General features: G+C 33.3%; 1 protein-coding gene and 1 long non-coding RNA gene across 2 annotated transcripts; both read right to left on the bottom strand.

Moving 5' to 3' along the window:
• Positions 1–8,378: 8,378 nt before the first annotated feature.
• LOC127127612 (uncharacterized) lies at positions 8,379–11,758 on the bottom strand. The gene is made up of 8 exons (XR_007805380.1): positions 11,545–11,758; positions 10,701–10,855; positions 9,630–10,632; positions 9,395–9,553; positions 9,186–9,306; positions 8,926–9,096; positions 8,742–8,810; positions 8,379–8,647 (listed from the first exon to the last, which is right to left on the bottom strand). It is a non-coding gene; the product is annotated as an uncharacterized LOC127127612 (long non-coding RNA).
• Positions 11,759–14,036: 2,278 nt separating this feature from the next.
• On the bottom strand, positions 14,037–15,886 carry LOC127127611 (aspartic proteinase PCS1). The gene has a single exon (XM_051056862.1). It carries the CDS (start codon positions 15,616–15,618, stop codon positions 14,305–14,307), a length of 1,314 nt encoding a protein of 437 aa, XP_050912819.1. The 5' UTR covers positions 15,619–15,886; the 3' UTR covers positions 14,037–14,304.
• Between the last annotated feature and the right edge of the window lie 458 nt (positions 15,887–16,344).

Here is a 16,344-nt window from a genome sequence, read left to right as displayed (position 1 = left end):
GCCATGATACTTGCTACAATGGATGGCGAAGATTTCCCGCATCCCGTGAACGCGGACATAGTTAAAAAATACTACGCATGAAAGAGACCCGCTAGATCGACGTATCTAGGCAAAAGTAAGGGCATCCCGGCGAACCAAAAGGGTTCGGGCAAAAATTAGGGATATATATAAAAAAATGTACACCCGGCAAGTCGAAAACCTGAAAAGGCGGCTTGGGCAAAAAAGGGTATCCTGGTGGACTGAAAACCTGAAAAGGCGGTCCAGGAAAAAATTAGGGATTAAAGCATATGACTATGTCCCGTTCTCAGTCAACTTTATCCAAGTTCAAGGGATTGACCAAGCCAATCACTTCTATCCGACAACAGGGGATGAGATGCTTGAAGACATAATGACAGTAGTAGACTTAAAATCAATAAGACTTTTCTGCATATTTGTTTTTGACAATTTCCTTTTACTAGGATTTCTGTCTCCTTGTACACAAATTGCCTGTTCATAGGCCTCCTTTCAAAATCAATGCAATTCATTTCAAAAAAGATGCTTTTGTTTTACTTTTTCTGTTTTGTTTGCGTAAATGTCCATTGATTTAATTTGAATTAATATGTGCATTTGAATATGATAAATGTTTACCAAAATATATGCGTAGAATAGCAATAGCAATTACTACCCGACTTCAGGATCGAGGAGAAGGTCTAACCATGCTTCCAATGAATCCGCTACCAATTCTATTCCCCCAGCAAGTCTGTTATTCCTCAGAAGAAATTAGCAGTATTCCCCGGCACAGCCAGTTACTCCCCAACAGAGGTCGGCATCATCAGACAGATTGATCATCTCATCCATCCTCAGCCAAGATCTGTGGAATATTTCTACCATCAGACAGAATCAAGAACCCCCTGCCGAGAAAGGGTCATCGTTACAAATATCTCCAATCAGTAGATGGGGATTTATTTTCCCCAGTAGAGTCCCCAAGCAGAACTTCTCATACGCATAACTCATTCATTACGTCATTTCACAGCATACGCATGCATACAACATTCGCATTTATTTTAGCATAACACGAAACATCTCATACATCATGACATAGCATGAAGCTAACTTTTCTTTGCAGGTTATTTATCCTCCTGATATAGTCAAAATAAAAGGTTCATTCAGACAGACACCTTTATCAATCACATTCAAGATTCAGATACATATTTCAAATACAGTTCATGGGAACATTCATTCTGACAACACTTCGATATCCTCCTAACGATGGCATCTTTAAGCCCATCCCAGACATTTATTGCAAGTACAACATATACAGGTTATCAGATACAGCCTAACGTACGGTTCATTCTGATTCAGCCCAACATATGACTTCTTCAGCAACTCCAATGCGGTCTAACGTACGACCCATTTGGACCTTCAAATCCTCAGATGCTGCCTAGCGTACGGTACATTCAGGGGTGTAGTCTAGCGTACGACTACTTTCTTCTTCGGATACAGCCTAACGTACGGCTCATTCTGCAACTCAGATACGATCTAGCGTACGATCCATTCTGAACTCCAGCAACTCCAACGCGGTCTAACGTACGACCCGTTTGGATCTTACAACCCTCAGATGCTACCTAACGTACGGTACATTTCTGAAGTGTAGTCTGGCGTACGACTACCGCTTTCATCATCAGATGCGGCCTAACAGACGACTCATTCTGCGACGGTCTAACGTACGACCCGTTCGGATGTCCATCCCCTCAGATGCTACCTAACATACGGTACATTTCTGAAGTGTAGTCTAACGTACGACTACCCCTTTCGTCATCAGATTCAGCCTAACGTACGGCTCATTCTGCAACTCAGATACGATCTAGCGTATGGTCCATTCTGATCCTTTATCCCCAACAGCATATGACACACTCCGACTCCCCAGCGAAGTCGGCAGCCTAATGGATGACTCATTATACGGTCTAACGTACGACCCAGTGTGGCACCCATGTCTTCAAATTGGCCTAATATACGGCGCGATCTGAAGCTTTCGTCATCAAACCTCTCGGATGGCACCTTTAAGCCCATCTCCATCAAGACCAACTGTCGATTCTCAAGTGCAAATTTTTGGGGCATTCTAGTGTTCAATAATCTTCCACCTCCAGACCACGAATGGCATACACGCCATCCTAACTCTCTCGGTTCAAGAATATTGAACAGGGGCAGCTGTCATACCCCAAAAATTACCCATCATTTTTCCTAAAAAAAAAAAAAAAAAAAAAAAAAAAAAAAAACGAAAAAAAAAATTAATTAATTAATTAATTAATTAATTAATTAATTAATTAATTAATTAATTAATTAATTAATTAATTAATTAATTAATTAAATAATTAGAATAAATATATAAATAAAATATAACAAATTATTTTGGACTTGGGTCTCCCTCATTCCAAGCCCATTACCCACGAAATTAGTCTATAAATACTGAAGTTCCAGTAGAGGAAAAGAGGACTTGGAGTTTACACTGGGAGATTCACTGGAGAAAGAAGGAAGAGAAGCAAAACACTCTGAGGTTTCCTTGGAACAAAACCTTGAGGAAAAAGAAAGAGAGAAAACAGAGAAGGACGGATAGAAACTTTGGCATAGGAACCCTGCCTACCCGGAGAATTCAGAGTAAAGAAACCCTGAAGGCAGCCCATCTGCACCGAAGCCATCGCCGTCCAATTCCCGCTGCCTAACTTATTCCGATACTACAAGGGGTCAATCCCTTCAACCTTGAATTGGCAAACAGGTTTGCGTATCTCTATTGTTTATACTTTCAATTGGCCATATCTACATATATAATGCATCATGATTAAATGTTGATATATAATTTGCTTTCGTATGGGAATTTAAATATACCTGAATACCCTGAATGTTTGACCATGTTATTCCTGTGATAAAATGCCATAAAATTCAAAGTTCCTAACGTGGGGCTGTTTTCAAATTCAAATCCGTGGCCTATTCTGTGTTTTTTATGTTTTATCATAGCCATGCATTATTCATCCTATCCTATTTATTGTTGTGATATTTCTCCGGTGTAATCTTCGATTGCACCCTGATTTGGTGTTCTGACATGTTTCTTTTTTTGAGTTTCGTAAAGGTTCACATATCCCAGGAAAAGGTTATTGGCTAGGTATTCCACTTTATTTGTGGGATACCCTTGTGGAGTTTCACCCTAAATTAATTTTTTAATGTATTAATTTCTAATGTATTAATTTTTTAATATATTATTTTTAATAATTTTAATGTGGAATTTCATCCTAATTATATAATTAATTGTAAAACTTTGCCTTTGAATAAGTGATCTTGGACCTCTCTTTGTTGCCTTACGATTACGATATTACGGTCATGTCCCGCGAACGTGGGGATACCCTTAGCAAAGACCCTTCGGTTAAATCATCATAAAATAAATTATAGTCCCTCGGATGTTGCCTTCGAATATACAACTTTGTCCCTCGATGACCCTCCGATGTTGCCTACGGTTAAAAGATGATAGTCCCTTCGAATGCTAAGGTATCCTCGTAACTGTTGCCTTCAATGACCAATCGATGACCCTCCGATGACCCTTTTACATCCAAAGGATAAAACTACTTATTTCTCAATAATAAGGACAGTTTTACCCTCATAAGGATAGGAAATACTCATAAAGACCTTGGGTCGGTATAACTCTTAATTGCTGGCTCACAACCTAAAACATTTTTTCACACCTCACACCTTTCAAAATACCTTCAGAAAATCACCACTTGGTATACATTCATACTAGAATCATTACCGAGTTATATTTTTCTAAACAATTTTCAAAACTAAACGAGATAATCACTTTGTATACATTCATACAAGAATCATTACAAAGTTAAATTCTCTTTTCAAAAAAACAATTTTTCTAAACAATTCACAAACACTTTTTTTTTAGACAAAAATAATATAAGTGATCGAGCAATTAAGAGCCCATGGATAACCATGGATACAAAGGGTGCTAACACCTTCCCTTTGTATAATGTACCTCCCGAACCCAAAATCTAAATTAAGGTTTTTTCCTGTTCTTTTCCACCTTTCCTTATTGGATAAAAGAAAAGTCGGTGGCGACTCTTGCTAACCGCGACATTGCGATTAAAACCACAAAAAGGTCCAGTTCACCGTATGACACTTGTGTATTACTGAAGTCCCACATTGTTTATATCGCAAACAATATTTGTGTTTATAAATGTCAGTTATGCATAAGTCAATGTCATCTTGAGTGCCTTGGTAATGCTGGTAAGAAAATGGGTTGAACTTTAAGGGTTTCTTTTAATAATTTTAATTCATTAATTTCTAAAATAAATAATTTAAATAATAAAATATTATATTAATCAATAAAAAATAATTATTATATTAAAAAAATGATGTTTTCTAAAATAATTAATAACTTTAAGAGGTGATGGAGTTCTGAAATTTGTTAATGAAAGAAATGATATTTTCGAGTTTTTCTTATGGAAGAAATGATGTTTTCGAGCTTGGCTTAGTGGAGAAATAGAGTGTCGTAAATGGAAGAAGATGTTTGGAGGTAGAAGATGAAGTTTGTCTAAGTTGGAAGTTTATCTAAGTTTTAGATTTCACGCGGATCACTAATGGTAGTGTCTTGAGCGTGGATACTCACTAAATGGACGACAAAAATTTGTTTAAGGACGGTGAATAAACTCAATAAACACTCTTACATAAAGTGGCTTAAAAATAAATAAATACAAAATTGTAGATTCCAACCTATCACAATATTACTTTAAATAACCCTTGTTGTATGTCTTTTAATAAAGACTTGAATGCACTTTTGGTTCCTCTAGTTTGAGCATTTTAAACAATTGATCCCCCTATTACAAAACCAACGATTATGTTCCTTAATTTTAATGGTCTTTTGATTTTTGTGGTCCCCTTCCATTTTTACATATGTAACAATGATGATTATGATACAAAAATTATTTTTAAGGATGTGGCATTGATGACATAGGTAATTTATGAATTAATATTTTTTTATTGATTAATATAATAATTAATTATTGTAATTATTTATTTTAGAAATTAATGAATTAAAATTATTAAAAGAAACCCTTAAAGTTCATCCATTTTCTTACCAACAATACCAAGGCACTCAAGATGACATTGGCTTATGCATAACTGACATTTATAAACACAAACATTGTTTGTGATATAAACAATGTGGGACTTCAATAATACACAAGTGAGCATGTTCTTCAATAACAACTATTTCCCTTGATTTTTCATCTTTAACATATTCAACAACACACCCTTTACAAGATTGCTTCTTCTCATTCTTTAACAACCTCTGAAGTTTCCACCTTTCCATCCAGCACTGTGCTCGAATCGACGCAATGATTTGTAGTGAAGTAGCATTCCTCCCACCATACCAGGAATATCTTCTACTGTCTCAAGCATCATTGCTCAACATCCAAACCTTCTATGGAAAAAGAGACTTGTGGGCTACCTAAGAAATCTAGTAGACCATTGGTTAGCTCACCAGTTTGATGTTAAGAATGTATCTTTACATGAGAATATTTATGTTAACATATACCTCTTTGTTTTGGGTTCGGCAAGTAGTTTAAAAATGTTGAGAAGCGAAACTCTGGTTCTAATTAGTGTTTAACTCCATCTTCTATATCTTCAATGCACAACTATAACTTCGGCATATGAATTTGAAAATTCTTAATAGAAGAAGCTTTGAAATTGGAACTGATGAGAAACTACAACACTGCATCAACCTTTATGAATTTATTTGTTTCTAATTGCTGAGAATTCCAAAATATTCTTTTAGGACACACTAACTATGAGATTGTTGACCATTTACTATGTTAACAATCCTTTTGGGCCAATGATAAGCAACAACAAAGACTTTAATAAGTTAAACAGTGATATTTTCTACTTCTTTTAAGATACTAAGCATTGAATAAAGTATCATTGTCTTTGTTTTTTGAAGAAACCATCAACTTATATTTCATTGCTTCCATGTTTCCAAGAGCTTTTGCAATTTCTTTCCTCATTTTTTCTTCCTATATGCCAAATATTTATCACCCACAACTGTAATTCCACTTTCCATATCTCTCTTCTTAGGAATAACTGTCTGAAGTTCATGCAAGAGATTTGTTGATTGTACCATACAATCTTAACTAAATTATAAATATCCAAGAGACTCATAAACCCATGTAATACTTTATCAACCTGATTCTAGTGGCAATGCTTGTTAGGTGACAATAAACATATTTTATATTTTCGAATTCCGCCACTACTACAACACTGTTTGGTCAATGTTTCTTCCTAGCTCAAATTGTGAACTCTAAGGGACCTGAATGCATGTGATGGGACTACATGAACATGGAAAGTGGATCATGTATCTGTAGAATGAGAAGCAGTTCTATTAAAAAGAAGATGTTGAAGAACATGCTCACTTGTGTATTATTGAAGTCCCTATAAACAATATTTGTTTTTATAAATGTCAGTTATGCATAAGCCAATGTCATCTTGAGCGCCTTGGTAATGCTAGCAAGAAAATGGGTTGAACTTTAAGGGTTTCTTTTAATAACTTTAATTCATTAATTTCTAAAATAATTAATTAAAATAATTAATTATTATATTAATCAATAAAAAAATATTAATTCATAAATTATCCATGTCATCAATGACATATCCTTAAAAATAATTTTTTTATCCTAATCATCATTGCCACATATGCAAAGGTGGAGGGGGCCACAAAAATTCAAAGACCATTAAAATTAAGGGACCAGAATCTATGGTTTTGTAATAGAGAGACTAATTGTTTAAAACTCCCAAACTAGGGGGACCAAAAGTGCATTTAAGTCTTAAACTTATTATGCAATGGTTAGTAACTAATGGTTACAACAGGTGTGTATTTTTTTTAGTTTGCATTGCAATGTCATAGAAAAACCTCTCTTACAAGTTAGAGTGTCATGCTAACTCGGGCTATAAAGTGTCATAATTAAAATACTCAATCAAAATAGTATGTTATGTTTTATGTACTTGAAAGCATAACAAAAGATAAACTATATTATAAAGTGTAACTTGAGTATATACATATGATGATAGGAGAAAAAGAAATCGTACCTTGTAGGAAATTAGACCTCAAATCGTGCAAAAAAGTACAACAGGTTGTGATAGCTGATAAAGGTAGCAAGTGGCATTTAAGGACGAGTTGACCCTTTTCTGCAGTTATTCCCAAAAAGCAGGAAGCTGTCAATTTCCACCATTTTCACACTGCATACAGGCTGGATTAATTGTGCAATCTTGTGTTTGAGAAAAACATGGTTAACAACACTTTCATAGTACAATAATAATGTTGACATGATGCATGAGGATATCAAATAAGTAAAACAACATTGCATATGGTTGAGCATCAAACTGGGCAAGGAGTTGCTAGTGTCCTAATCTACAATGTTCATATAAATGTATGAGTTTTAAAGAAAAATATGTACTATATGTTGAACCATTGTAAAACACATGAACCCCTACACATAAAATTGAATGCCCCTACAAAATTTTGTGAGGTTTAAGATTGATATTTGAAAAACAAATTCCATATAAGTGTGTGAAGTAACCAATGGGAAGTGCAGGAAAAATACAAAAGGACATATTGTGCAAGTAAATAATCATAAAATGAAGTATTTGAATATAAGTTTTGAAATAGCATTGTATTTGACTTTGTTACTTAATGCAACAAGTGAATTTTGGTATGTAAGTTATGAAGAAGAAGGTTTTCAAAAAGAGATGTCTATATAGCCTCTCTAAGTGTGAAATGCAATATTTCACTAATAAAATTGTTGCAAAGTGCACAGACAATTGGCATTTAATCTCTTTTGCAATGTATATTTGAAAAATCTATTCATTTACATGGACACTTGCAAGTAGATAACAAAGTCAAACAGTTTAGAATGATTGAATTAATTATGTTAACCACATCAAATATAGAAAATATTGACCATTAGAAGTAAAAATATAAGAAGTTTTTATGAAAAAATTTCAAGTAAAGCAGAAAAAGAGACATAGATAACTTCAAATAAATACAACTTAGCAAAATTAGATAAATACATGGTTGTGACCAAGATAGGAATGTGTTAAAATCCTTACACACATATAGGTATGCATTAAAACTTTAATGATATGTTAAAAACCTAATGTAGTAGGATTATGATTTAGATAAAGTGCAATAAACACACATAGCTCAATTCTAACAATAAGACAATCATTAAATTTGCAAACATCATTACGAAACTCTTAAGTCATTCGTTCATTAGTTAAAGTTATATTGAAAAGGAAAGCAAAATGTAAAACGACACCATAAAAATGACATAGTTCTTAGAAGTTGGCATTAATACTTACATTAATGATGTCAACAAAACATTATAATGCATCAAAAAGCGAGGCTTAACAATTTATGGCCATTTGATCACTCCTTCTTAAGGCTCTTAACTTTAGTGGAAAATTGCATTAGAGTTAGGACTTCATCTTGAAAAATATCTTTCAGTGATGTTGAGATAGCAACCCTTTTAGCAGTGGTCTTGTTGGAGCTAGTTAATGGACTCCAAGTTTGGTTGGAAGACATGGTTGGTTGTACATAAAATGTTTGTTCAGCAGATTGGCTCAGCTACATATGCCATAGATAAAAAGTAAGTACATTATAATTTGAGGAGAATGATGCATATAGAAACTAATATAGGAGATTAGGAATGAGAACATACAATTGGTTGATCTTGAACGTCGCCTCCAACGTTTGTGCCCAATTCCAATACACCAACATGTGAAGTATGCTGCCAACACATGAGTAAAGCAATTGCTTTCAATTAGTTGATGAGAATATTGACAAAATAATATTGAATGTGAGTTAAAGATAAATTAGATATTCATAATGATATTGTTGTGTACCTCATTTGGTTTAAGATTTTCAGTCAAGGTTTTGTAAACACCAGCCTCGTTAAGGATTGTCACAATTGAGAATTTTTGGAAAAAAGATTGATACTTGATTCAAAATGCTAGCTCTTGGTTCAATAGTTTTCCAAGCTGTATCGAATATATTTTTGCGTTATCCTCTCCATCCTAGTCCAAAAATACAATAGTTATTGTAAATTAGCTGAATGAAAATGAAAACTAAAAAACTCATGAATAGGTCTTTTAGATGTACTAACCGCCTTCATGACCTGTCTCAATTCTCTAGCAGTCATATTAATGACTGTGATACAATCTTTATCCCAAAATACAAAGAATCCCACATGGTTATCAAACTCGACTTCTATTTCTATTTTGTATCTAAGACATGAAAATAAAAATGGTTTATGGAAGTAAAGCATATTCATAAATAAGAGTTGTAAATTAATATGTAAAAAAGATAACTTACTTTGAAATAGGTTCAACATCTTTCACTCCACAAACATATACAATTTTTTTTTCCTAGGGACTCGTTAGATGTTTTGTAAGCCAGGCAAGTCTCAAAATACCATCCAAACTTGGAGGCTTTGAATCTTTTGGTAGTGCTAATGGTTGTGGCGATACAATCCTTTAATTATATAATAGTTTGTCAGAGAATAGATGAATAAGGTTTTGAGTAATGGAAAGCAAAAACTATAACATACCTTTCCCATTTTACTTATTTGACAAATAATCTTGACCTTGTTCGAGTTAGTCCAATTTTCATTGTCTAATTGTACAAATAAATATGAAGTTTAGGTCAGACAATAACACAGGGCATTTGATGGTTATGTTAATCCTAAGCTGAAAATTTATGAAATAGAAAAATCCATGTTGAATCAGAAAGCAGGTTGAATAAAGGTAAAGTAAGAACAATTGAGTGAACAAAACACAAAGTGTCATACTTGGATTTAAATGTGTGAACTTGGGGATAGTCTAAGTTAATGTGAAGTCTCGATCCATTCCATACGTTTGAAAGGCTTGGAAATCTAGATGTTGCACCTCAGATAGAGAGATATAGTTGCAGAAATGAATAATAAATAATGCAAGAAATAGAAATATGATTGGGATAATGTGGCTAACCTTGATTTTTCTTACACCATGCATGTGTTAAGATAAAAATTGTTAAACTAGGACTCTTGTTAGAGCTCTTATAGCTCATGAATTATTTCCCATAATAATCTCATAACTCAACCTCAATAATATTTCTAGTTTCATCACGTAAAGTGATAGTGGCACAAGATTTCTTACCACCACCACCCATTTGTGTTTTGACAATAACTTGCAGAACCCTAATAACATTTGAAGCACTTCAAAATAATATAAAGAAAAAATGTTAGAATGTCTTGATAATATTTTAATAGTAACAAAACCAAACAATGATATTGACACTATTTGTTTGCATAATTAAAAAAATCACCATATAACATATCACTTTTGAAATTTCCACTGAGAAAATGTTCAATAGGCTTAAACTTAAATTGATATGGTAGTATTTATGGTATTACAATTTTTGAAACACCGGTTCCTCTATTGAAGACAAGTTTTCAGCTTGTTATCATTTACCATAAGCTCTCCATTATAAAGACAATATTTTTCATGTTCCGTAAGTTGTTCAATCCAATCTTTAAACCCTCGATTCCGAGTTGTCACTTGAATTTGATCGCCCTGCAAAATGGTTGTTAAATTAACGGCAAGAATGACACTTATAGATAATTAGTATGGTCAATGATTACCTTCCCATCTTGTATGACCATCTCGATATGTTGTAGTCCACTTTTCTCCTTAATAACCCAAAGGCCAACAACTCTAATGTGCATTTTCCAAACTTGATTTCCTTTCACCAAGGCCTTGATGAAAATAGGTGGCCTTGACATGACCGAGTAAAATCCTATAAAATGTAAGAAATTCAGCATACAATGAAATGTAAGAAAAAGAAAAGGATAGATAACATGCCAAATATAGCAAAGTTACAAACTACAACTCAGTAGAAGCACGGTTTAAAACTCATGAAAGTTACAAAAATGAACTTCACCTTAACATATACAAACATGCGAACATGAACTTCAACTGCAACAAAGTAACAATAATAAAGTATAGTCCTTTTCACGAAATCCTTTGAAAAACATTATTAACAAGTTCAATTTAGTGAGAAAAATGGAAGTTTACTACAACCAAAAAGTTATATGTTTTCAGCAAACCACAACAAAGCATAAGACAAATGCATCATTGATAAAAACATGCTATAAAGCACAATATATTTTATATTTTAGAAAAATCAGAAACATCATAAGCATGACAAATAATAACCAATAAACATCGGGGTTTTATCTTGTATATATCACCAGAAGACAAATCACATGATATATCTAATATCAACCATGAATCTACTGCTGATAAATCTACTGTTGATAGATAGAAACATCACAACCATGAACTTCAAGTTCAAAAAAGATGTTGGGTTAATCAAACAACAAAAAAGTAACAATAACAAACCTCAAAAATGCAATGTTTAGGTCATTTAGATAAATGAAAAACCATAAACTGAAAAATAATAGAAGAAAGATGAAAAGTGAGAACCTTGGAATGATTGATGTTTAAGATACGTTAGAAAGTTTGACAAATGAGGGTGCAGAGAAACGGAGATAGAGTGTGAAGAGGGGTGTGGTTGCAATGAAAGAGAGAGAATAAAAACAGAAAGAGGGAGTGTAGAGGTAGCGAGATTGGAGAGAAAGAGAGAAAAGTAATGTTGAAAGGATGAACACAGATAGAAACAGAGATAGTAGGCGTGTATATGTTTTGGTGGAAAAGAAAATTTAAGAGTGGGTGCTAATGGGTGTGTGACATGTGTAATTCAAAGAGAGGTGTGAGAGTGTTTTAATTGGAATATTTGTTGATTACCAATTAGCCCATGATGTACTTTAATTTTTTTAAAGTGAAATGGTAATATTGTAAGTGCATGCAATATATTTATTATGGGTTGATATTAGATTGTCCATTTGTTGTATGTGTTAGACATATGACTCCACACATAATATGGGGGAGTTGAATTGTGGGGGTTTAAAAAAAGATGGTTTAAAAATATTTTGTGTCGACCAACGACTTCGGAACCCACTACTTCATGCCAGCCAAAGGCCTAAGGACCTTCTACTATATGCCGGCCAAATTCCCAATAGTACAAGGTCTACTTATTCTACACGTTCCATCAAGCCTAATGTATAAATACTTTCATAAAGGATTTTCAGGTACACAATTTCTAACTTGAGTTAACTGCTTTAACTTTAACTCTTTAACTTATTGAACCTCGTATTAACACGAGCTTTACAATCTTAATAAATTTTTAAGAGACTTTATATATTATGTCATGTAACCTTGTGTCAATATGATATCTAAAACATGACATATTGTCATAACAACTAGTTGTTCATGTGGATCATCCAAAACATTTCCATAATAATTGGGAGAGCCACAAATGTTGGCATTATGAAAGTTTATAGAGGATCATTAGGTTTATGATGGATTAACCTGTTTGATGTTCATGTTGATGGTTGGTCTATGATGAAGAGACTTTTAATAGAATACAAGTGTATATGATAAACAAAGTCATAGCTCGACAAACTTATTTGTTCAATGATATTTGTCATATTGTTCCATCGGACGTGCCAAATTTATTGCGAACTTGAAAGTTAACAAAGTGATCGACTATAATCCTTAATTATGGTTCGCTTCACAGTTCTAACGATTATTATGTGAGCTACTAAACTAAGAGGTGCATAAGTAAAGTGAAAAGTAGAAAGAAAGAAGGATAAATTACAAAAATAAGTTTCTTTGATTGATAATGTAAGTCTAAGTCTAATGAAAGTTACAAGACAATTATTTACTAGAATCACTACTCCCATTGGTTAAAATATCATGGGCTACAAAATTTAGACTTTTGACTATTTTTCATGAGGATTATATGATTATTCATGTTGTTGCTAGTATGCGCCACCCCCCGTTTGGCTCGTTTTCCCTCCTCTTTCTCAATATTTTTCATTTTCTCTATCTAGACATACATTTCTCTTAGAAAGATCTTCACTTTAAATAGTTGTTTTGGTTATAAACATGGAGCACGATTAAAATGTCAATTTGACTCAACTTTGACATATATAAACTCTCATGAAGAAAAAACACATGTCTTATATTAGACATTTTTTATCGAAACTTGACTTTGATACCTGTTGTTAGGAAACTAACAAATAAATAAATATTGGCGTATGCAAAAGCATATCCATAAAAACAAATTAAAAATTAAAACTCACAAAATCATACTTCAATTTCTAATTTTACAAAGACAAAATTATAAACTCTCTCATATAATTGTAATTTTTAAATAGAAAATTGCAAACCCTCCAAACTATAACTTTTAATGAAAAAAATTTCAAACTCTCTCAAATACAGTTTTTGGACAGAAAAATTGCAAATCTTCTTTCAACTATAATTTTTAGACAAAAAAATTGCAAACCCTCTTAACAAACTATTTTTGAATGGAAAAATAGAAAATTCAAACTATTTTTGAACGGAAAAATATAAAATTCTCTCTAAACACACGATTATCCAAATTCTCAATACATCCAAAAAAAATTATATTTTGTTATTATATAGAAAACTCAAACTAATCATCTCTATTACTCGTACTCTAATTCTATTTTCTTTCTACTATCAGATATGAGACTTACATGAATATATTATTTGATTCATCATTTTATATGTCTAATTCTCACTCGACTAACTTGATTAACTTTACCTTTAATTGCTTGCCATTTTCCACTAACAACATATTTATTTCTAAACGTAAACAATTTCCTTGTAAAATTGACAAGTTTAAAAGTATTACAAAATTAGCAATGTTAATTTGTTTTGTATTAACAGAAGAGTGATGTTACATTTTACCAAAGCTACCAATATAACAAACGCATAAATTATATTGAATATAACATAACGAATAAAGAAGTAATTGTATGAAATCCTACCACCTACGTATCTGTACTTTTCAAGCAAATAATTTCATATGAATATTACATTTTCAAAAAGAAAAAGAAAATATACTATTGCAATTTCATTTAATTTTAACATTGAAATATTGCAAGATTTTAAGTATGAACCAAGGGACTGATCTTGAGCCTAAGTTCCTCACCATAAACTCTCTCGAAAGTTAACCTCTAATCTTATTTGTACAATATGGTCCATCATTAAAATTGCATTAAAGAATTGAACCACACCATTGAAATGTGAATGATCTTTAATATCTTTAAGGCTTGATGAATTTGTACCATACCTCATTCAAGCATGTGTGACTAACTAACTATACATGCCCAACACTTTTTGGCCCACCAAATCACATCGTACCCGAGCCAATCCAACCCTAGATTTCAAAAGATCAAACTCCATCCACATATTTTGTTGTTGATGATGTCCAATGATGAATGACTCTACACCTAGTAGATCCGAGTTCCCGAATGTGAAGCAATACACTGAATCATTCCCTAGTACTTGATTTGGAACTCGATATAAAAGTTGGTCACTCGAAACCCTCATTTCAACTCCTTCAAAAACTAAACTAACACTTGGCAACTCAGGTAATTTTGATTGATTCAATGGAACACGATAGCAAAGATCGATTGCTTCTTGAAACACAAAATCCGAGTTGTCCAAAACTCGCAATGTACTATTTGTTTGATTGAGAAACTCTTCTCTCAAGACACTATAAACGGGCCCAAGTAAAAACGTAAATTGAGTACCTAAATCAAACATAGTTTGACCCGCCCCAGTGTGATCTGGAACGAGCATATCATCTGATAAATTAAGTAGTTTCTCTGAAACCTTGATGCCCATTAGCCGAACCGTATAAGCGGCCCGGTCAAAATAAGGTAAAGGGATGGATATTTGAACCAAGGGAGTGTAGTTCAATGACCCGACCCATGAGAAATTGGATCCTCCAAGAAGTAAAATACCCGATAAATCAGAACCCGATATACAATACGAGAATTTGGGTATCTTAAGCTGAGAAACCAAAGATAGTGACCCGAGATTCATACCCATTAACCCGGTTGTGTTAAAATCTCCATCAGAGTTTGTGCTAACGCTTGATTTCATACACCCGAATACAGTTCCCGGGTTATCGGATCCTCCAAACCCGAACGAATCAGAAGCAAGGTTCCCTTCGGAGGAAGAAAAATCTGCATATGAAAGAGTAGCATGGCAGAGATTGTTGGAGTCACATGAAGCGGGTATGGGGAAATCTCGGGTTCGGGTCGTGCAGGTTGATGAAGAACACGAAATGGGTTTGTAGGAAGAAGAAAAATTCGGGTTAAAAAACGGGTTGAGTGAAACCCGGTTTGTAGTGTTGTTGCAATGAAGCCATGAAAGTTCACTTCCTGTGTCAATTACTAATGACACGTTTTGAGGGGGGGTGCCAACAGTAATTGAAACTGTGAGAGAAACATTGTGATGAAAACGAAGCTTGTTTGGTGGTCTTGGAAGATACCCAGATGAAATAACTTGTGATTTGAGTGGTAAAGTTAGCATCTTTGTTTGTGTTAGGAGTGGTAATGTTTGTAGAATGAAGAAAGTGAGAATTTTGAGAAATGGGTTTGTAGGAATGGTGCATCTCATTATGTTGTTTTTTGAGCTTTTTTTTAATGTTGTTGCAAATGTGTAAGATTGGTTTGGTTTGGATTTTATGTTTGGTGAGGAGTTAAATGATGGGTAGGTTTTGAGTAATTGTTGTGTAGATGGTGTTGTAAATTTTGGAGACAAAGTAAAGTATATGAAGGACAAGAGAGTTACTTGATGTTGTTAACTTATTGGTAAGAGTTTGTATGGTTTGTTTTACTACACAAGAAAAAGATCAAGAGAAATAGTTGAAAGAGAAATAGTTGAGAACATACTTTTGTTTTTGTTTTATTGGATCACGAGAATGTGTTACTCTCAAGATATCATATTTGAATTCTACGATGTATTAATAATTTGTGTTGAGTCAATTCATATAAAATTTTGTTTTGACTTTAAACGATCTCTGTCAATGATGGATAGGATCGATCATTTTTACTTTTGAGCCAGTGGGTCGCAAGGCCGGATAGCAATTTTTTAAAAAAGAAACATACTTTTGTTTTGTTGTGTTTGGTTTGTGTATATTTATGTGTAAATCAATGTATGTATTTGATTTCATGTTGTACTCTGATTCATGATGTGATTCTCTTGTTGCTTTTCTATAATGTTATACATGTTAGGCTGTCTCTAGTCTCAAGAAAGAGGAATAAGAAAATATTGGAAGGCTATGTTGGAAGATTAATTAGGTGCAATTCATTTGTTTGTTTTGACAATATAAAATATAGATCA

Source organism: Lathyrus oleraceus, chromosome 3, assembly GCF_024323335.1.
Source record: "Lathyrus oleraceus cultivar Zhongwan6 chromosome 3, CAAS_Psat_ZW6_1.0, whole genome shotgun sequence".
NCBI classification, from domain to species: Eukaryota; Viridiplantae; Streptophyta; class Magnoliopsida; order Fabales; family Fabaceae; genus Lathyrus; species Lathyrus oleraceus.
Note: the sequence above shows the minus strand (reverse complement) of the source record. Positions and strands in the feature narration are given on the sequence as shown.